This window comes from Camelus bactrianus, chromosome 32 (genome assembly GCF_048773025.1).
Source record: "Camelus bactrianus isolate YW-2024 breed Bactrian camel chromosome 32, ASM4877302v1, whole genome shotgun sequence".
In the NCBI taxonomy this organism is placed as follows: Eukaryota; Metazoa; Chordata; class Mammalia; order Artiodactyla; family Camelidae; genus Camelus; species Camelus bactrianus.
In genome coordinates this window covers 13,619,701-13,641,512 of record NC_133570.1, presented here as the reverse complement: position 1 = coordinate 13,641,512, position 21,812 = coordinate 13,619,701, and the positions used below count along the sequence as shown (strand labels likewise).

The 21,812-nt window shown below is 48.9% G+C and overlaps 1 protein-coding gene across 2 annotated transcripts in view; it reads right to left on the bottom strand.

Moving 5' to 3' along the window:
• Positions 1-226: 226 nt before the first annotated feature.
• TBX5 (T-box transcription factor 5) overlaps positions 227-21,812 on the bottom strand; it is a 43,589-nt gene continuing 22,003 nt past the window's right edge. Inside the window, exons 8-9 of one of the 2 annotated variants that reach the window (XM_045523080.2) lie at positions 9,814-10,040; positions 227-941 (exon numbers count right to left, since the gene is read on the bottom strand). In XM_045523080.2, the coding sequence (XP_045379036.2) occupies positions 361-941; positions 9,814-10,040 (808 nt within the window). In that variant the 3' untranslated portion in view covers positions 227-360. The remainder of the gene's footprint in view (positions 942-9,813; positions 10,041-21,812) is intronic. The other variant, XM_010963598.3, reaches the window with a different exon arrangement.

Sequence of the window (21,812 nt, the reverse complement as noted above, 5' to 3'; positions counted from 1 at the left end):
CGCAGTGGGATAAAACACTCCATGAGGCAAGACTCTGGAGAAAAGAAGGAATCAGGGAGGACATCTGGAGTTGATGTGAACGTGGCTGGTTGATGATTATGGTGGTCGTGGGGGATGGATGGAAGGCTGTGGGGAACTCGTTTCCTCTCATTGGTTTTTTAAGTTTGGAGACAAAACAAAGTCACATTTTTTGAATTGTGGTTTCAAGCTACTGATCACATCAGTGTCTGGGGATCGCAAGTGCAGACGTGAACACGGGGTGAAATGACACATCTCGTCCGTGGGGTTCTCTCTGCGACTGTCTCTCTCCCTCTCTCCCCTGTCCCTTGAGCCCATGTCGGCGAAGAGGCAGGCCTCACCTTAGGTGTTCTCGTTCCACTCTGGAACCATGCCGACCCCGTGCACGGCGGAGTGGTACTGATGCGGGGACAGGGTCCTTGGCACGCCGTGAGAGTACAGGAACTCTGAGGCCTGAAGGCTGCCCGGGGACTGGAGGCCAGTCTGAGGCCCACACTGCCTGACCACAGGCTGGTGGGCCACGGAGGTCTGGTGCTGGAACATCCCCTCCCCGAGCTGCGGGGAGCCGTGGTTGGCCATGCCGGCCAGCCGGGGGACCAGGGGCCCCGAGGTGAAGTGAGCAGAGAAGTGCTGGTAGGGGAGCCGGTCCATGGGCTGCACGGTGGTGACGGTGCAGCTGCTGTAGGAAGGCATGCTGGGCCAGGTGTTGCAGCTAATGTCCTCCAGGCTGGGCACCGGTTCGCTGGGCGGCGCCGAGCTGGCGTACATGCAGGCCTGCCTCTGGGCTGACTCTGTCCTGTAGGAGGCCCCCAGGCCCTGCTGCGGGGGGTAGCCGGCGCGGTAGAAGGGGTCCTCTTCGCTGGGCGACGTCTCCATGTAGGGCTTCTTGTAGGGGTGCTCTGTGGTGGAACATTCTTCATCTGCTAAGACAGGAGGAGAGACACCAATGAGGCCAGGACCAGGCGTCCCACAGCCAAAGGCAGAGACAGCCATTTGGCCCAAGGCCTGAAGAATTAAATCTGGGAGACAGTGAGCTCCAACCTCCAGTCTGATCAAAGGTCTTACATAGCTGATTAATAGTGTAGCTAGGGTAAGAATCCTAGGAAGCAAATGACAGAGTTTCTGCTCTTCAGTACCGTGCTAGGCGGAAAGGCATGCCAAAAAGATGTGTGCAACGGATGGAAGGAAGGATGGACAAATGGATACGTGGATGGGAACGCGAGTGAGTCCCCAGTCCCTTTCCTGATGGCTTATGTAAACAAGGACCCAGTTAGTATCGGTTGGTACCAACCAATGTGTTGCTATTTCCTTGCTGATAAATGGGGGGAGGGCTGTAACAGCTAAGACCCTGGGCGACGGAGTTCTAAGCAAAGAGTTTGACCTTTCTGAGCTCAGTTTCTTCATCTGTAAAATGGAAAGGGTAATACTTGGAGAAAGGGAATTGTTGACAAAGAAATGGGAAAATATAGATTAAGCGCTTGGTCCACAGCTTGGTACAAGGAAGTAATAAATAGCATTTATTATTATTATTATTATGAATGATGATGATCATGATCATCATCATCATCATCATCATCATCATCTTTTCTCCTCCCCAGCACATAAATTCCATGATGGCAGGACATTATCTGCATTACCCATCGCTATGTTCCCAGAAGCCAGGACATACCTAGCGACGAAAATCATAACAGCATCAACAGTAACAGTAAAAACAAACCCATACAGAGTCCGCTCTGCCTGGCACTGCTCTAAGTGCTTTCCATAGCGTTACGCATTTAATCTTCACAACAACCCCAGCAGGCGGGTTCTCTTAGCAACTCATTTTACAGATGAGAGAAAGGAGACACATGGAGATTAAGAAACTTGCCCGTGGTCTCACAGGGCTGATCGACAGTGGAGCTAGGATTAGACTCCAGGTAATCGAATGACAAACTCTCTGCTGTTCAGTATCATGCTAGACAGAAAGACGTGCAAGAAATACTTGTGCAATGGAAGGAAGGATGGATGGACAAGTGGATACATGGAGGGGAGCTTGAGTGAATCCCCAATCCTTTCCCGTAAACAAGCCTTATGTAAACAAGGACTCAGTTAGCATCTGTTGAGTTGGTACCAATTCGTATGTCACTGTTTCCCTCCTGAGCTAGTCACTTGCCTTCTATAGGCACTAATTAATCCCTAGTGTAGAGCAGGGGACATAGTTCCATCTCTGAAAAAGGGTCTTCCATAGCCACTTTGGGGTCACTGACCCCTCTGGGGACCAACAAAAGTGCTTGGTTCTCTCCTAGGAAAATACACTGAAACACGAAGTTTTGAGAACTGTATGAATATACCAAAGTGATGCCGACAAATTCAGGGGCTCAAAGGCTCCCTAAAATCCAGACCCCAGGTTAAGAAGTTGGGACTAGCAGGGCATCTGCCATCTCTGGGACTCATTTTTATCATGTTTGAATCAGAGTTAGCGATACTTACCTCACTGGGCAGTGAAGAAATAAAACCGAGCATGTAAATTTCCTGATATCCATCACCCAGGGCAGCCCTTGTTGCCAGGGTAACACTGCCTGTGTCACGGCGGACCTCATCTATAATAACACAGCTCCAGGTGTTTCCTTCAGGGGAAGCAGTACATGGGAATTTCTGCCAAGGTGTAAACCTCACACAGATTCATTCCTTGGCTGGAGTTTTACCCGCCCCACCCCCCGATCAACTGGAGATTTTCTTTCTTCACTTCCAATCTTCTTCTAGTGAATAACATTAAGAACTATACCTGTCTTTGGGGAGTGTGAAGGAAAATGAAACACTGGGATGTTCCCAAAACTGTGACCACTGTGATGGCTGACAGTATCAGAGCAAGACACCGGACTGAATAAGGGACAAAATAAGAGCCATCATTTATAAGGCACCTACTAAGTGACCTGACTCTAATCTCACAGTCATTCCCATCTCAGAGAGGCAGAAACTGAAGTCAGAGAAGGGACCTGCTCCAGGTCAGGCAGGTGGGAAGGAGTGGAGGCTGGAATCAAAGCCAGGTCTGATTCACTCCACCTCCCACCCCTCGCTTCCAACTCTCTGGATTCCTAACATCCAACGCCACTCACCCAGTCATCCCACAGACACTGGCTGAGCCCCTCCCAAGTGCCAAGGACTGTGCCAGGCGCTGGCCAGTGGGCAGGTGTGGTCCTGCTGGTGCACATCCCTGGCCCCTCTCCTTAACATCTGTTGAGTAGCGGGGAGGGAGGGAGGTGGACACTTTGTGAATAGCAGGTGCTCCTTGGATGTAAAGTTCCAAGTGAGCCCATCTTCCCACAGTCAGTCCTACGGCTTCACACCGGCTTATAAAGCAACTCCCCATTCCGGTCGGGTAGCTTGGGTGTGAGTCTCACCAAAGACCTCCACTTGCATCATTGTCTGAGTGACACCCCCATGTGAAAAAAAAAAATCTCTCCAAATAACACATATCTAGGCTAGCATCGTACCCACCCAACAGCAAGCAGACTTATTTTTAGCTAGACTCTTTCTGGGACACATCTGGGACCCACAGGACGCCCAAACACGGGTCCAAAAAAAAAGTGAAAAATGTAGTCATTTTTCCAGGTGCTCTGTCCACATCATGCCAACCATCCAGATGTTTGAAGACATCCAGATGAGCAGGTGGCCACATTTTTCACCTTTTAACTGGGCGTTACGTTTTGTTTTGGGTTTTTTTTTTTTTTTTTTTTTGACGTCTTAAAGACATTGCTACACTCAACTTTTTGTTTGTTTGTCTGTCCTCGTCACCTCCTCCCTTGATTCCTTCCCCCCATCCTTCTTTCCATCCACCCCTCCCCCCCGGATCCATAAATCTGAATGTTTCCATTGTTGCTGGAATCGTAACCTTTGGGTTTTCCATTTAACCAGGGTGTTCCCCCCCCCTTTTCAATAATAGAAAGTACAGCTGCAGGGTACCCTTGGCAAGAGAAAAAAAAAAAAAAAAAAGGCAAACTAACCATTCCCCAGTTTCTGATCCCCTTCCAGATTTGTTACAAGTTAAAAAGGAAGAATAATATGAAAAAGGCCAGAACACATTTTGGAAAATCGTAAAATTACACATTCCAGTCTTTAATACCCGCAAAGATCTGATGCAGAATCCTAAGAAAAACTCAGGGCTGGCTAATTGATGAAAACAGGACCTGGGCATTCTCAAGGGCCCTTGGCCCTCCTCACATTGTAAAGAAAGGGATCCTTCAAAGCAAGGATCCGAATTTCATGTCGGTTGTGATAGATGCTTAGGGTGTAATTTCTGCTCAATTTGGTGATGGTTTGGTTTCTTTCTTTTTATTGGGAGCCTGATAACTGATCATCAGCAAAGACCTCTGTCCCGAGTGAGTCATATTTATCTCAAGGGTCAAGTTCTTGATGAAATGAGTCCACAGGCTCAGTTTTCTCAGTTTTAGAAAGTTATCAGAGTGTACGTCGGATGTCCCAAACCCAACTGGAGCCTCCTGAATAACAGTAAAGCTCTTCCTGATTCTGACCACCAATCACCACACCACACTGTGAAAAACCCTGGTGCCTTGCATTTTTCTAGATGCTGCAGATTCCAGATAAAGTGGCTTTAAGGATGAATCCAGAACGCAGATCTTCAGGGCACAGAGTTGTCTCTGACTCTCACTGCCTGTGTGACCTGGGGCGAACCACTGGACCATTCTGATCTCAGTTCTTGATTGTACTTGGGGATAACACCTTAATTAAGATAAGAACAGTGCAGTCTAGTTTCTGTGTTATCTTCCCTTTACACAAAGTAAGTGTTCAAATCTTCTCTGCTCAAGTAACGAGGGTCTACTCTCTCTCCCCTCCTAGACGATTAGATAGATGGCTCTGTGAAGGTTGCCCGGTACTTAAAGGCATTTGGGTGGGTGGGTGCCAGAGCTGGAAAACTATCAGAGCTGCTTTCAAATCACTGATCTCGTTGAGCCAACATTGTCATCATTCCCAGACGGGGCATCTCCCTTGCTGATGCATTCATTCTAGCAAAAGACCGTTGTGGAGTTTTCACAGAAAGAGACCCTGGAGGCAGAAGGGTGAGCAGCCACTCCTTGGCTGAGTGACCTTCAGCAAGTGAGGCGTAGAGCAGTAATTCAGACCTCTGACGCCCCAGACGGTGATCTTTCTGATCGACAACCCCAGCCTTTCAGCTTTCATGAAACCCAGTATGTTCAGAGAACATAAAAAGGTAGTAACCTTGACCCTGATGGATGGATGCATGGATGGATGATGGGTGGATAGATGGATGCCTGTGTGTGTCTTTGTCCCCATTCTGTTAGCTCTTAGCTTAAAGTAAAAAGAACTGGGGTGATATCGTGGGAAGATCAAAAGACTCTGGTTCAGATCTCACTTAGCCGCTATCTGAAACCATTAAATTTATTTACTTGCTTATAATCTGTCTCCCCCAGCGAGGGTACAAGTTCCATGGGAACAGAGACCGTGACCATCTTGCTCTCCCCTTATCTTAAGCATGCAGCGCAGCGCCCAGGACAAAGTTAAGTGCGCAACCAATATTTATTTGATGAATGCAGCCCAGATCTGCCACTCACCAGCCACATAACCTTGGGAATCTAACCCAAGCTCTTAGCCCTCTATCTGCCCCCTGCAAAGCGGGGATGAGGGCATCTCCCGTGGCTCAAAGACTGCAGTGAGCATCCCGAGAAGGAAAGGATGATGGAATTGCTTTGAAAACGGCATAGACTGAGAAATTGCAAACACCTTTGCTATATCCAGTTACCACCCCCTCTCCCGTCTCTGCCTTCCCTGTCAGGATCTAGTGCAGAAAATGACTTTGCTAAAATCTTTATTTGGGTTTCCAATGGCGGGGAGAGTTGTCAGGGTGGGAGGGAGAAAGACAGACAGACAAGTGCTCTCCCAGGCCCTGGGGTCCTGGGTTTGATTGAGTGGCGTTGATAAAAGACCTTCCCAGCTTTTCTGGCTCTATCCATCGGGAGAGATAGCTTGGAGACAGCTGGGTCCAAACATAAGGGGCCCTCTGGCCTGCCTGGCCCTTTGACATTTCATTGGGGCTGCCTCCTAGGCTCATTGGAAAGGAGACAGACAATGAAGGGAAGTCAGATAGTGGGGCAGGCAGGGGCTGGGGCGGGGGTTGGGGGGGGGAAGCCACCCATGGAGTTATCACTTAACGGGAATCCCAAACTGGAAGGAAACCTCGGCTGATTCCTTATCACTTTACAATGGAGGCTGATGATGAATTGCTTTCTTTTTTCGTCTCCGAGGCAGGCAGGCAGGACAGATGGGGCTTGCCTGGGATGTTCTCCATCCCTGGGAGCTCCCTCTTGGGGGTGGAGGGTGGAGAGAAGGGCAGAGGTTTTTGCAAAAGTGAGCGCACAGACCTCACTATGAAACTGAGGTGAAACAGCCCACTAGCTGGGTGACACTGGGCACGGTACTCAATGTCGGGCCTCAGTTTCCGCCTCTGTGAAAGCAGGGCAATTCCTCACCTTGTTATCTGCAACCAGGCACAACGCCCCGATTCCACCCACACCTCAGGGTCTTCTCCCCACACCTCAGTCAGAGCCACCATCATCTCACACCTCAGAGCCTGCAAAAGCCTCTCAAAAGGGCCCACACATCCATCTAGTCCTCCTATATCACAGCAAAGTGACTGCTTCAAAGCAAAACCCGAATCACACCACTCACGGGTTTAAGCCCCTCCAATGGCTGCCCGTCCAAACTCCTCAAAACAGCTTAACGCTGGCTGGCGTCCCGCTGGTCCCTGCCTTTCTGAACAGCCTCATTGCCCAGCACCTTCCCCTGGTCTGTGCTGCAGTCACTCCGGCCTTTTGTTCACACCCCCAGCAGGGGTGGGACTCCCCATCTTCCAAGGAGCTGTGCACACACTCTTCTCTACCCCTGGACACCCCCTCAGCTCCTTGCTTCTCCATCCAATTCCCACTCTCAGCTGAAATTCTCCCCGGATGTCCCCTCCTGGTCCGATACCCCACTTTGAACTCTGTTAGCATGCTGCACATCTGCCTTATCCCATCTGATCACCATTTCATCAAACAATTCTATAATTAGCCCTGTATTGTCCCAGCTGCTTGCAACAGTGTGGGTTTCACCAGGGCGGGGCAGCGGCATCTGGCTGAGTTCATGGAGCAGGTACCGGGCACTGTCTTCGGTGCTCTGCCTGGATTATCTCATTTCATCTCACAACAACCCTGCAGGGGAGGTGCTATGGTTATCCCCATTTTGCAGAAAAGGCAGCTGAGGCTCAGAAAGCTGAAGCAAGTTCCCCACAATCACACTGCTGGAAAGTGTCAGCCGCCGGGACGCACAGCAACGGACAAGCCGCTGACTCCAGCTTCCCCAGGGGCCAGCTCAGGTTGATCCTGAGTTCACTCGAGCTGCTCACATCACTCAAAGAGGTGCATGAGCCTTGCACTCAAAGCCTCCCCTCTGCATCCCCCACAAGTGCATTTACAAGAATGCTGCTGTGAACATCGAACCTAAAACAGTGCCCTGATTTCTTTTAACTTCTTCCTCCTCTTCTTTTGGTCTGGCATTAATTTAATCGAAAGAGCTCTCTAATTCGAAACTGGTGAGCGCTTAATCAGCCTGTTTGACCCAGTCTCAAGATCAGATCTCTAGCAGAGGATAAAATTTGGAGACTGTAGCTCATAAGCAAAGGCATGAACAGGCGGAGACAGAGAGGGTGGTCGTCCAGGGCCCAGGCAGAGTCTGCAGACCCAGCCTAGGTTCAAATTCTGCCTTCAAGAACCATTAGGACATGATTTTCCCTTTGTGAGCCTCAGTTTCCCCATTTGTAAAGTGGGTTCATAAGAGCACCTACTTAATAGTGTTTTAGAAAGGGCTGTGGTCCAGAACCTGGGCAGGCCACCCTTAAATATAATATAAAACAGAATCTTTGTGCAGGGAACCTGTGCTCCCTGGGACATTCTTAACCCCTGCTTGTGCCTGAGGAGGCGGACAAGCTTGCAGGCATCTGGTTTCCAGCCCATCTGGCAGCCAACGTGCTGGGAGTCAGGCCAGGGGGGCCTGCTGGGGTGATATTGCTCAGGCCTTCGCCATCCAAGGAGCTTGGATGGGCTTCAGGTAAGGCTGAAAAGCTCAGTCTCACCCAGGTCAGCTCCCCAGCCCCAGGCTTGGACCAATGACAGCTCTTCCCTCCTCTGAAAGGCAATTTTGGTAAATGTCAAATAGTCAGGCTGTGTTCCTTTCCTCATGTAACCCCAGACCCAGAGAAAGGCGCCAAAGCCTCCTTCACCATGGATTCTGGATAGTGAGCTGATTTTTTTTTTTTTTTAAAGAAGTTCCAGGCACTGAGCACTGGACTTTCAAAGGCATCGTGTTGGCTCCTGGGGCTGTGAGGTCCACTAGGCCACTCAGAATGACTAAGATTTGGGTCTGCTGGAGCAGAATAGTGGCGACTTATCAAGTCACCGTGATAAACACTCGACAAGCAGGATTTCATGACACTCAGCCCAAACCTTCAAGGCAGGTCTGATCATGAGCCCAAGTCAGTAGGTGCTTTTTAGTGAGGGTTCGAGGAGTTTGCTAAGTAACTTGCCCCTAAAGGGAGGATTCATCTCACCTGTCTGACTCTGGAGACGACAGGAGTAAGCACTGGGGTCCGTGGTCCCCTCCCCTCGCATCCATTTTCCCAAGCTCCACCCCCACCCCACCCCAGACGAGCAGTCTTCTCTTGGCTTCGTCCTGGCACTCACTTTCTGGAGGGTTACCTGCTATTTATTCTATCGCAGCGGCCATTCACTGGGTGCTCACCAAGCACCCACTGCTGCAGGGGACTTAGCACCATTTACAAAGTGAGAAACTGAGGCACGGAGGGGCGAGGACACCCGCCTGAGGTCACGTCACGCAGGAAGCTGGTGGCAGGGCTGAGACTCAAATCTGCGTTTCTCTGGCCTCGCAGCCCACGTCAACCCCTTCAACTCTTGACTCGGAAAACATGCTAACAGAAATTTACTTCCTTCACCTCCCCTTTGGACTTGGGTAACTTAGGAAAGTCATCCATTTCTCATCCAGCAAAGGAAATTATGGAGTGTCCTGGACCAGCTTGGTGGACTTAAAGAGGGATATGCAGGAGGGAAAATCAGATGCGATTTTCTTTTCTCCCCTACCTTCCCCTCCCTTTTTTTGGGGGGTGGGGGTGGGGGGAGGTGTTGATTTGATCTGGAAAAGGAAAGAACCAAGAATCCGCCTGGGAGAAACCCTGCACATGAACTAGAGAAGCACAGCCAGCGACAAGGAGGTTCCCTGCAATGTGGCTTATAATACAGCTGGGACACTCCCTGACCACTGGCAGAAGTGGCAACAGAAACCCTGCTTCACCTTTTTGGGGAAATAATTTCCTCTTCAGCAGCTAGAAAAAAAAAATGAGGCCACTCTAGGTTCAAGAAAAGATACCTACAATGTATTCTGAAGTTTTAAAAAAAAATGCAAGTTGCAAAACACATATAGTATGATATCAGCTGTTAAAAGTTACAGCAAAACTCATTGTATTTGTATGCACCCATGTGTGTCAACAAATAAATGGGTCAGGACATTTCAAATAAGTTTTCCCCAAAGAAGGGGCTAGAACCTGGGGAAGATGTGTCAAAGGAATCTTTAGGTTTACCAGAATGGTTTGAATCTCTTATAATCTCTACATAATTTTGTATTGGCTACATTTAAAAAAAAACACACACATGTAGTTATGTGTCCTTTTTTTTTTTCAAGGAAAGGCAGCAAGAAGTAAAATGGCAAGTTGAGCAGGGCTGTCAAACTCACCTTTCCTCTTGGTGCAATGGTAAATTTGGCCGTGCTCCTGGGGCAGCGGGTACGGGTTGGGTGGGGGCAGGAGGTCCTGGGAGGGGCCGGACACACCATTCTCACACTGGTACTGGGACCCCAAGTTGGATGAGGTGGAGAGAGCTCGAGGCTCACTGCTGAAAGGACTGTGGTTGGAAGCCACTTTCTGTCTCACTGTGCTCCTGGGAACCACGGGATATTCTTTACTGAAAGAGAGAAGATACGAAATAATATCGATCAGTGGCCTGATATAGGTCCTCCCACTGGCCGAACCACAGGGTCAAAGAATCCCACCAGAAAAATCACAGAATAAGAAACAGAGGGGATCTTTGATGAATGAGGCGATCTAGGTATACTCAAGTGCATCCTATGCCACGGACATAAATATTGAGTCATCATTTTTTCATGCCTTATACATTAGGCAAGTAGGTTTATGAATATAGATGTGCAGAAATATAAATGAGCACCCCCCCCCAGTTCAGAACACCTCTTAATAACCAATAAATACATATGGCAGTTGAACTATTTCAGTCTATTCTAGATGTCTTTGAATTTCCTAATTCAAAAGCTGAAGAGCAGAGAAGTCACTTAGACTTAACTTCTGCGTCTCCATCTTTAAAATGGGGTTGAGGTCTTTGCCCAAAGTTAGTAATGAATGATGGCTGACCACCTAGGATAGCCACGTAACATCCTAGGTTACCCTAATCTGGAGAGTTTGCTGCTGGTGCCTTAGAATTTCCTTTTGAGCTGCTGGACTTGTCACCACTGACATCATACTTAACTTCTCCCTGCCTTGTTTTTCCCATCTCTGAAAGAGGAACAATAAAAAATTCCCAGTCCAAAGGGTTGTTGAGAGAAGAAATGAGTTAACACACGTGAACAACTTAGAACAGTACTTGGCACACAGAGAGTGCTCCACAAGTAACAGCCATGGGCATGACTGTCACAGTTTTGGGGAGACAGAGTGAGAGAGAGAGAAAAGGGAGAAAGACAGAAGAGCAAGGACAAGAGATAGAAAACAGAGCACTGGATCTAAGATCCACAGGGCAGATCCACATTCAGGTCCCATCCCGATCACTCACAGACCTCTGGACCACCATCTTCTGCACCTCAGTTTATGATGCCATACGTACAGCATCCTCCAAAGTGACCAAAATCTGGTCCCTCACACTCTTAGGATCAGTCCTCCACATTCCCTTACCTTCAGCTTTCAGACCAGGTATTCCTTTTTTTTTTTTTTTCCTCATGAGAACTTGGGAAATTCACCAGAAACCTCTCCTGGAAAGGAGGGAAGTGGTGCTGAGCATCACCAACATCCCAAAAGGAAACCAGGTGGGTGGAGGAGGGATCAGAGTGAGAGTTTGCAGAGGAGCTGAGAGGAGAGATGGCTCAAAGATAAAAGGGAGAATTGAGAGGAGCATCCAGGTGGATAAGAGAATGCCTTGACCCATAACATTCCCACACCCAAGGGGGATGGGAAGGGGGCTGCCAATGTTTGAGATGAGGAAAGGAAAGGAAAATGAGTGTGTATATGTCCATGAATGACTGAAAAATTGTGCTGAACACTGGAATTTGACACATTGTAAAATGATTATAAATCAATAAAAAATGTTAAAAAAAAAAAAAAGGAAAGGAAATCTTGAACAGGAGAGTTAACTATTACAGTGCAGGCTGATGGAAAGGTGATCTGCCACATCCTTTCTGGAAGGCAATTTGACAGTATCCTTTTTTAAAATCTACAATAATGTGGTCTCAGCAATCCCATGAACATGAATTTTCCTAAGAAGCTGTTTAGGTGAGTGCCCAAAGCCATATGTATGAGGATTTTCTCTGCTGCATTGTCTATAACAAGGACAACAACTAGAAACGATTTAAACGTTCTCAATAATGGTTGAGTAAACATTGGCAGAGCTAAATGGTGGAATATTATGCAACCTTTAAAAAGGAGAAAACTGTATATGTACAAATTCAGAAATCTGTGCAAGAGGTAAGACATAACATGATCTAAATTATGAAATGATTACCAGTGGTTCCCTCCAGGAGCTGGGGTTATGGGAAAGCTTTTCGGTCACTCATTACTTTTTGCAAGTGTGCATTGCTTGACTCTTTTCACAGTGAGCATTTATGAAGTTTATATGAATATTTCTACATTGAAAATAATAATTATTATTATAATGGAGCAGGAGGACTAGATTAGGGGAATACACCCACAAGTAAAGGAAGTGCTTACAGCTGCCTGGAAAGACATGTGACCCTCCAGGGTCTCCACTCATCTTCCCCATGTCCCTCACCCACCACATCTCCTTGGGTGACAAAAGACAATGGAAACAGGGTTGAGAGCCACAGGGGAAACCCCGCTTGGCTGGAAAGCAAAATTAAAATGAAGATGAAGATATACTCAAAGGTCCCCACTGCATTTCCCCCCAGGAGGCGACCCTGGGAGTGGGAGGGGCAGGACGGGATTTGAGTCTGATCCCAAGTCACCTGTGGATTCAGAAAAGCTGCTATATCTGGGGAAACGTCCATTCTTCACACAACCCCCAGAAACGAGTCCTCCACCCCCGCCCCCCACACACCGAGTCTGTAGCGCACACAGCCCCATGTCCTTGTCAATTCTGAGAGCTCAGATAAAGCAGGTCAGCTAGCTAGGCCTCAGTCATCACATCTGCAAAATGGGGAAAATACAGAGATGGTTTGGAGAAGCCACAGCAGCCTGCCCTGTGTCCCCCAGACAGCTGCCCTTCCCTGATCACCCACCAGACTCTGATTTTCACTTGAATTTCTAAGAATCAGCGAACAGTGGGAAGCATAAAGGTGTTCGATTCAGGAAAGTATGACTTCTATGCCAGACATACCGTCTACTAGCTGTGTGATCTTGGACAAGGCACCTAACCTCTCTGAGCCTGCTATCGCCCACGATTGTTGAACATATCCAACAACGCACTCCAGTTACAAAATGACTCGTGCTTTCAGCTCATAAAAATCTCTCGGGAGGAAGCAGTTCCATAAGCCTGTCTCCTTCACTTGGAGGTCTTCACTCTGGGGAAACTTGAGGGTGTAAACTTGGATTTTTTTAAATGACATCTTTATTTTCAATAATCTTGAACTGGAATTTAGTATTTCTTTCTTGTCATGGCCGTAGGCAACAAGCCACAGCTGTATTAGCAGCCCTAGTGACTGCCACCCACAAAAACAAAGTAACTTCACATCCTGTGGTCCACGTCTCCAGATACCACGATGCTCACGGCGACTTCAAAATTACAGTCATTCTCCACCTATTACTTAAGACAGTCGTAGAGGGTGTATATTACTATATTGCCACTTAGAAAATATTTGGACAACTGCATTTTAATATAATCGGTTTCCTTTGCAATCTGTGCACCTAATTTTATACATTTAATCATATTATTCTGAAAAGGAATTCAGAAGTTTCACTAGACTTGCCAGAGAAGCCCATGGACCGAGACAGAGAGAGAACCCCTCCCTAGAGGAAATAGGTATCAGGAAATCCCGAACTGAGCTGTGATTTTTTGCCATGAACCACTTATTCTTTGATTTATTCCATTTTTAAAATTAATTCTTTACACAAATAAGATTGGCCTCCCTCTGAGCAAGAATATTCGTGAAACTAGGAATTCGTGGTGGTAGTTGACAGTTCCTTTGATGCAGTGAAAATCCTTCCCTATTAAAATCCAAGAGCATCTCCCATACAAAGAGCACTACACCCAGCACATTCTGAAGGATGCTGCATCAACCCTCTTCGTCCCATCTGTGACCCTGTGGGTTGAGTACTGCTTTGGTCCCCATTTTACAGATTAGAAAACTGAGGCCCCGGGAAGATTAAGTAACTTGCCCAGGGTCACAGAGCTAGAAAGAGAAATGACCAGAATTCAAACCCAACAGTCCCCTAATCACTTCTAGACAGTCTGCAAATTACTTCTTTCAGTGTTTAAAGTATAATATGTTTTTAGGGGTGAATGGCTTCAGGGCCAAGACTCCTCTTCCACTTCTCCCCCCACCCCCACCCCAGGGGTGTGACCATCTCCACCCTGGGGCCCCTGCCTTTGTTTGTCATGTGAAAACACATCAGAGTAACCAGGCAGGGGACAGCAGAGTGTCAGCCAAGTTTCCACGAGGGTACGATACCCAGGGGTCTCCTAGCCCAGCTTTCTTATGGTCTATGCCATCTCAGAACCAAAGCTGGAGCCACCCTGAGCAGTTCCAGCACTCAGAATCTCTCCCTGGGGCCAGGAGGCTGAAAGGAATGAAACCAGCTTTGTAGGCCTCGCTCGGAGGCTGAAGCTACGTAACGGAAAAAAAAAAAGAAGAAGAAGAAGAAATTATAATAATAATAAAACATTAAAGTTGTTGAATGTCGCTGGTAATTCTATTTAGGACGTGCTTGATTTAAGTACTGGGCTGTCAGGGATCCAATAAGAAGGGGAAAATCTCTTTTGGTTTTGATATTCTTCATGGGGACAGTTATTTTCTCTTAATTAAAGAAAATAACTCTTAAAAAATGTTGGCTGAAGGAATTTACAAGAAAATGTATCAATGGACTCCGTGGAATTCTCCCTTCAGGCACTGCCGAATTGCAAGGTTACTCTCTGGAAAGGCCAAATGCTGCTTTTGATTACCAACACTCACAGAAGTGGGAAACCCTATTATCCCCAAGACCATTGCTCCTCACAGTTTCTTTCTCTCCAGGGGGCTTGAAGCATCACCATCCCCACCACCTGAGATGCAACATCCCCAAATCCATCTGACAGGTGTCAGGAGAGAGTCACAGGAGAGGGGAGTGGCTTCTCCATCAGTGTGGGATTAACAGACACAAAGAGAAGAAAATGGTAGCAGCAAACAACACTGGGGTAATCTTCCCCAGGTTCATCGATGGACCCATCAAAGGAACTCAGTGGGTGGCCATCCAGCCAAAGTCTCCAAAGTCCCTGTGATGAGAAGATAAACTGTTTTCCTCTTCAGCATCACTGAAGAATCCAGAGTCCCAGAGAATTATAGTGAAAGTTGAAAAACCCTTGTGCATCTGGGAAGAGGGGCCAGCGACTAAGGGCTTTTTTTTCATCGTCATCACCACCACCATCATTATCATCACCATCTCACCATCCTCACCAGTCTCACCCTCATCTTCCTCCTCCTCATTCACATTGTCCTGTCCGTGTCTCCTTGTGTTCCAGCCACTGTGCTGGTTGACTTACATGCTTTCCCTCATTTGATCCTGGCAAGAATCCTATTCCATCAGTACGATTAGGTTTACTTGCAGACATGGAGAAAATGAGGCTCAGAGAGGTTAAGCAACCTGCCCCAGATCTCTCAGCCAAGAAGAGGTAAATCTGGGCTGCCTCCCGGGGTCAGAACTATTTCAAAGCTCTTGACGACTTACACTTGGTAATAGGGAATTGCTGCCTTCACACCACCACTTGGGCGACACCCCCATTCTGTCACATGGAGCATCCTCGGCGATGACAGAGTTGGGTATTGGATACCGGGCCGTGGCAACCTCTACCAGTCAAACCGTCAATCGGTCCTGCTGTTTGGGGGGCCTTTCATTTTCCCAAATGTCAAATCCCACTGCTCCCCACTGTATCAGCCCCACGGCCATGGACACGCTCTGCCCAGTCGGAACACCCACCGGGGTCCTCCTGGCTGTCAGGGCCGCAGACCAGCTTCTCCCCGGCTCCGCCCCCTCTCACATTCTGTTCCACGTGAGCGGATGCAATGAATGACGCCATTGTCGCCGGGTCTGGGTTGTAAAACGTTACAAGGGAATATTGAAATCCACGGCCAAACGGCCCCGCCGCCTGCCGCCAGCTAACGAATGCCCCGGAGAATGTTTTCCACTGCAGCCAACTGAATCGGCCTTTTCACGGGAGCAGGTGGCAGGGGTGCTGGGGTGCTGGGGTGCTGGCGGCTGTCCGTTGTCGCCCCACCACCTCCACCACCCCGGCGATGCTTACTTAATTTCTGACAGCCTTTCTCAAACAACAAAAGCCTCGCGCCGGGGCAAGGCAGGGGACTATAAAATCTCCGTTCTCGGGGAACACGTGCCTCCTCTCGCTAGCACGCTGATCTGTGATTAAAATGAAAAGCGGGGGTGGACAGAGCACAATCCCATGAGAGCCTTCTTGATTTATTAACTTTCTAATACGCTTGGGGAAGTTATTCTGATCTAACGCGCGTGGACACTCCAGGGACTGGGGGCAGCTCACCCCAGGCAGGATTTAACTCTGCAAATAACCATCGCTCTCTCCTTCCCATCTACAGAGTGCTTCGCAACCAGTTTATTACTCCTTTCACATCACACCAGCCAGCTGGAGAAAAGCAAGGTGAATGCTGCCTATTCCATCGCGCTGGTGAGACCAGGGGCGACACAAAGAAGTGACATGAATGTCCCACCGTTGATTCAGCCAGGGCTGTATGATTTGAGGGACACCGAGGAACTTAAAGACGCCTCCCGCTCCGGCTGTGAGCACCCACCGCTTGCGGCAACGCTGGTTTGAGATCTTGGGGTTCCCTTACGAAATCTCTGCCTTAGTGAATATCAGAGTGGTGGTTTCAAGTTGCAGCTCTGAAGTCAGCTAACCTATAGCTTTAAGAAATCAGAATATTGATTGTTTCTGGTGGGGAGGTGGAGGAGGAATTAACTGGGAAGAGACCTGAGGGAACGTTCTAGGGTGAAGAAATGTTCTATATTATTATAGGAGCCTGGGTTTCACGGGTATGTGCTTTTGCCAAAAAGTGAATGGTGCACTTAAGATTTGTGCATTTTACTGTATGGAAATTTTACCTCAAAGAGAGAATCATGAACAAAAATTGAATCCTAGCTAATGGCATGCAGGCTGAAGTCTACAAGGGTGAAACGTACTCATGTCTGCAACTGAGTTTGAAATGCATCAAAAAAATTAGATGGATGGATTGGTGGGTGGATAGATGGATGGATGGACAGATTGGTTGTTGGATGTAGCACAGAGCAAATACACAGCAAAATATTAACTGTAAAACCTAATCAGTGGGTGTATGGGTGCTAACTGTACAATTCTGCCCTGTTTTCTGTATGGCTTACATTTTTCATAGTGCGTGGAGGTGCACTCCAGGTTCTCCTGATGTTCAGCCAAAGTTGAGCACCAAATAAAGAAAAGGATTCTTTTTTATAAAACAGCCCAGCACGTGGGCTCTATTTCCAGAAAAATAAGGTCACGCATAATCTGCATGTCTTGGCTCCTCCTGCAGGGCCAAGGGGATTATCCAGGTGTGACCAGGGGAACCCTTCCATCAGGTAAGTTGTTAAAGGGCAGTTTCTGACCCTCTCCCTAAAGCCACTGATTCAGCACCTTTGAGGGTGAGACCCAGGAATCCACTTTTTTAACAAGCCTCCTACGCCTCAGCTAATTATCTGCCCAAAGGCTGAGAAATGCTGCTTAAGCAAGAATGAGTGAGTGATCTGCCCACGGACACTGTCCCTGAAGAGCTGGGGCAGGGGGTGGGAGAGGACACTGTTGCAGAAGACTGGAAAAAGTTCAATGATGATGGATAAGAAGGACAACCATGACCCAAGAGGGGACCCTCTTGGGACAAACCATTTCACAATGTGGGGTGGCTCAGCCTCCCAAACATAACCGCCTTCTGGTTTTACATAAATTCACACTTTCCAGGGGAAGCCACCAAAAGTACAGCGAGAAGTGGGGAGTTCATGCCATCTCCACATTGTTGTCCTGGAAATCACTCACTAGTTGGGCATTCCCCTTACCTTCAACGACACAAATGAGAACATAAGAGCGCTCACCTTCCTTTTGAAAAATGACTATTTGAGGTTAGGCACTGAACAGTCATTTAAAATCAGGAAGGAAGGGGTGGGAAAAGGAGGGACGGTTCCAATAGAAGGATTTTAACCTTTTAAAGGTCCCGGACACCATGAATCCCCTAAGATTGTACGAATTTTTTTTTCTATTAATGTAGAGTGAGTTTTCCAGACTTCCTTGCTTAAGCGGATTTTCAAAAGGAATCTTAGATTCTAATTAAGAAGCCCGACCCTAAAGGAAGAAGACAGAAGAGATGACAGAACACTACAGAGACAAGGGGGTGGGTGGGGGAGAATGGTCAGTTCCTAATGAGGGTGGGTAGAGACGTCCATGGCCTGGGGCTGATAAAACCAACCTACTCATTTTACATGGGACATCCCAGGCTCCAAGCTTTCCTATCTGCTCTGTGGTTGGGGGACTCAACATCCAAGCCCGCCCATCAGAGACTCCAGGTACCCCAGCTCCAGAGACCACTTCCTGCCAAGACACGGGGAGCCCATCATGAAGCCCTCTGAAGCCACCACAGCTGCACTCTGCTACCCTAGTCACGCTCCACAAATGCTGCGTTTGCTGGAAAGACCAGGCATTGCTCGCTGCGTGTGAAATAAAGCAAGAAGCGCTGGGGGGAGCACTTTGCTGCAGCTCGTTCCTATTCTGGGGTTTGTCTGTCCTTCCAAGAGGACCAGCAGCAGCCTTGAGGGGAGAACGGGGGACTCTCTCCATCCTGAAGAAACCAAGCTCACAGCCAGGCCTCTGCACTTGGACTGGCTATGTGGCCCGGGGCAAGTCAACTTGCTTCACAAGAACCCAGATCCCATCTCAACATCTAACACAATCCAGCATCACCCTGGTCCGGGGACCGGCGCCAGGCGCCCCTGCGCAGCCTGAAGCAGTGTTAAAACACGTGGGAACACTCTTTGTCTCTCCTTCCACCTAGAGGAGGGTTCCCTGCCCCTCCTCCCAGAATCTGGGTCTTCCTTAATGAGTCCCAGTCAACCAAGGAGATGCAGCAGGAGAGACACTACCTGCTTCCAAGATCGAGTGAGCAAAAGTCCCGTGCTTCCGGCTGGTTCTCCGGGGGCAGCCTGCCACCACGGAGGGAGTCTGACCCCCCTGAGTCTGCCACGCTGGGCAGGACACCTGCACACGCTCCAGCGGGCGACCCTGATGGGCTCCCAGCCAAAAGCCAGCATCAACCACCAGTCGTGGGGGTGTGCCAGCCTGGACGTCCAAGCCCGTCAGGCCTTCAGATACCCGCCGCCCCCACCAACACCTGACCGCCAGCAGCAACTGCCCAGATGCAGCCTTCCCAAATTCCCAACCTGTGGACTTACTTCCCAACATCATGAACTTGTCCAAAGTGCTTCCCCGGGACTCCCGCTTTGCCCCACACACAGTGATAACAGGGGATGCCTGATCTTTCCAGAGGAATAGGATTTATGGAGCATTCCTGAGGGCTAGCAGGTTGCAACTGGATGAAACTGGGAGCACTGGGAGCTCATCATGGAATGACTGAGGGTGCCTGGTACTTCCCGCCCCTTTAGCGGGCTGCAGCTCCATCGGAAGCTCGGCGCCAGAGCTCTGGCTGCCCTGGATTTAGTCTCACACACACAGAGCTGATGGCATAGCTCTGAGCCCGGGGCTCCTCGGCCAGTCCACGTGAAATTTAGGAGTAATCTGTTTCATGGCAATAGTAATTAGGACACACGCATTACCTCATTTCATCCGTGCCACGACCCCGGAGGTAGGTTCTATAATTATCTCCCATTTTACTGACGAGGCGCTGGAAGCTCAGAGGACAAGGGGAACCCCGGAGCTACTCAGTGCAGCAGCCCGGACCCCCACTCCAGAGCCATCTGTGGGCCCTGCCCCTCCCTCAGTGGGTTGATTCACTTTTGTGTCCCCAGCCCTTGCATAGAGAGGGCACTTCATAAAAAAGCAGCAGATCAAAAACTGAATAAATAAATAAATGACTCTCCGGGGCTCAGTTTCCCCTTCTGCAAAAGAGGGAAGCTTGGACCAGATGCTGCCTCCTGTGACCACTCCTCCCTCCAGACCCCCATGCTTCCAGGGACAGCCCTTCTGACAGTGTCACCTGTCAGTGAGCCACGCCAGCTGGCTTTCAGAGATCTTCAGAATCTCACCCGTCCTCTGGAGCCCAAGACTTGTAGATCCCTGTCCACTTCTCCGATCCAACCCAGAAAACCCTTCTTCCCAACAGAGTCAAATTGTATTCAGCCTGCAACGCCTGGCTCCCATCCTCTCCAGAAAGGCGCCCTCCCCACTCCCTGGTGGCCCTGGCCTTGGCCCCGCCAGCCCCTTTGACTCCTAAGAAGTTCAGAACTGGTCTGAACACATCTTCAAGATGGAAGCAAAGTTCAAAGGAAGCAACGTTCTATGAAAGACCAGGGCCGAGAGCATTTCCAACAGCAGGGAAGCTCCCACGCTTTCTCAATAGAATGAGAATTCAGGTGTATTCCCAGACTTCTGTCATTTATGTATCACCTTGACAATGTTCGCCAGATCTTTCTACCATCTCTCCTGCTTCTCAATCATTTCTCATAAATAATCAGCCTGAACACTTCTTCCTCCCTCCTTCCCCATCTCCTTTCCTTTTTTCCTTCCTTCCTTAGAACTTCATCTCATTTGAAGCCTATGAAATCCATCTGATGGGCCTCCGTGTCTGCACGCCCTCCAAAGTTATCTCCTCTGTCACCAGGGTCAGGGTACCGCAATTCGGGAAATATTGGTTTTGAGGATAAGACGTTTTTAAGCCACAGATTAACCTTTTGAAATAACCTGGGCACATATTTTAATCAGCCGGCTAGAGGCCGGCTTTGCAAATGGTTTTATTTTCTTCTCTGTGATTTGCCATCACTTCCTCGGGTTCATGGTAAGCAGTTATTACTTCTGTAACTAGAAACCATAAATAAATGTTGGAAAATAACAGAGACACCATCTGCATTTTCCAAACACGGATTACTTGGAGAAGAGAGAGAGTGGGGTGAGTGCCCAGACATTTGCCAAGCTAATCCAAAAGTTATTTATGTGGAATCACTGCACGTCAGTGCTCAGCCCTGCATCAGCCCACCCCTCGCCCTCCGTGCGACTGTCAGAATTAGAGGAAATTTCATTCCTCCTGCTTGGCTCCCTGAGCCAGCTGTCACCGGGTGTGTGGGGGACAGGAAACAGGATGACAAGATTAACAGGGAGCCTGCCGTTCCAGCCGGGCTGTTATCAGGGCCGTCTCCGGAGAACCATCTTCCCCACTTGTCACTACCTACTGCGACCTGGGAGCTGGGACCACAGCCCAGGAGAAGAAACTCTGAACAAGGACAGAACTGGGAGTCACGAGGAATGTTTCCCCAAATCAGATCATTTTTTTGAGCGTGGGCTATAGGCACTCTACAGGCATCTTCTCATGAAACTCTTCTAAGAACCCTAGAAAGTGGAGGCGCTATTTGTTCATGCCCATTTCACAGATGAGGAGGCTGAGGCTCCGTGAGCTTAACTCACTGGCCCAGGGTCACACACTGATAAATGTGGAGCAAGGATGGAACTGAGATTTGTCTGACTCCAAAGCCTTCCACTGCTTCACTGCCTCTCCTCCCCAGGGCCCCTCTCCAGAGAGCCGGACAGATGATCCTGTCCACTCTCCCCACCTGGTGAGTGGTCAGTTCAGCCCTCTTGGTCCCAGTGTAACTCCTAACTTGGCCACAAAGACACACATGGCTCTCGGGCTGAGAGTTCTGATCCAATATGGTAATCACAGGACCTACTGATGACCAAGCACCCTTCCTCCCCTCCGTCCCCAAGTGCCTACCCAGGAATGACACCTTGTCCAACCTCAGTGAATCGACTAGGGGATGGAAAGGGCAGCCAGTCCAGACCAAAGGAGAGTCCCCTGCCTAAAAGCTCACCAGCTCTGTTGTCCAGGGCTTTAGGAGCGAGTCTCCAGGACTGCTGACATTTGAGCCCCTGAACACTTGGACTTGACCGCCTGTCTCTCCTTCGATGTCCATCATCTGTCCAAACATTGGCTTCCCAAGTGCAGGGCCCTGGCCTGACGCAGGAAAGCAGTGAGGGCTCCTGGGAATAGACTCAACCCGGACGATGCAAGCCGGGCCCAGGGGAGCTTCCTGGAGGAAGGAATATCTACAAGCA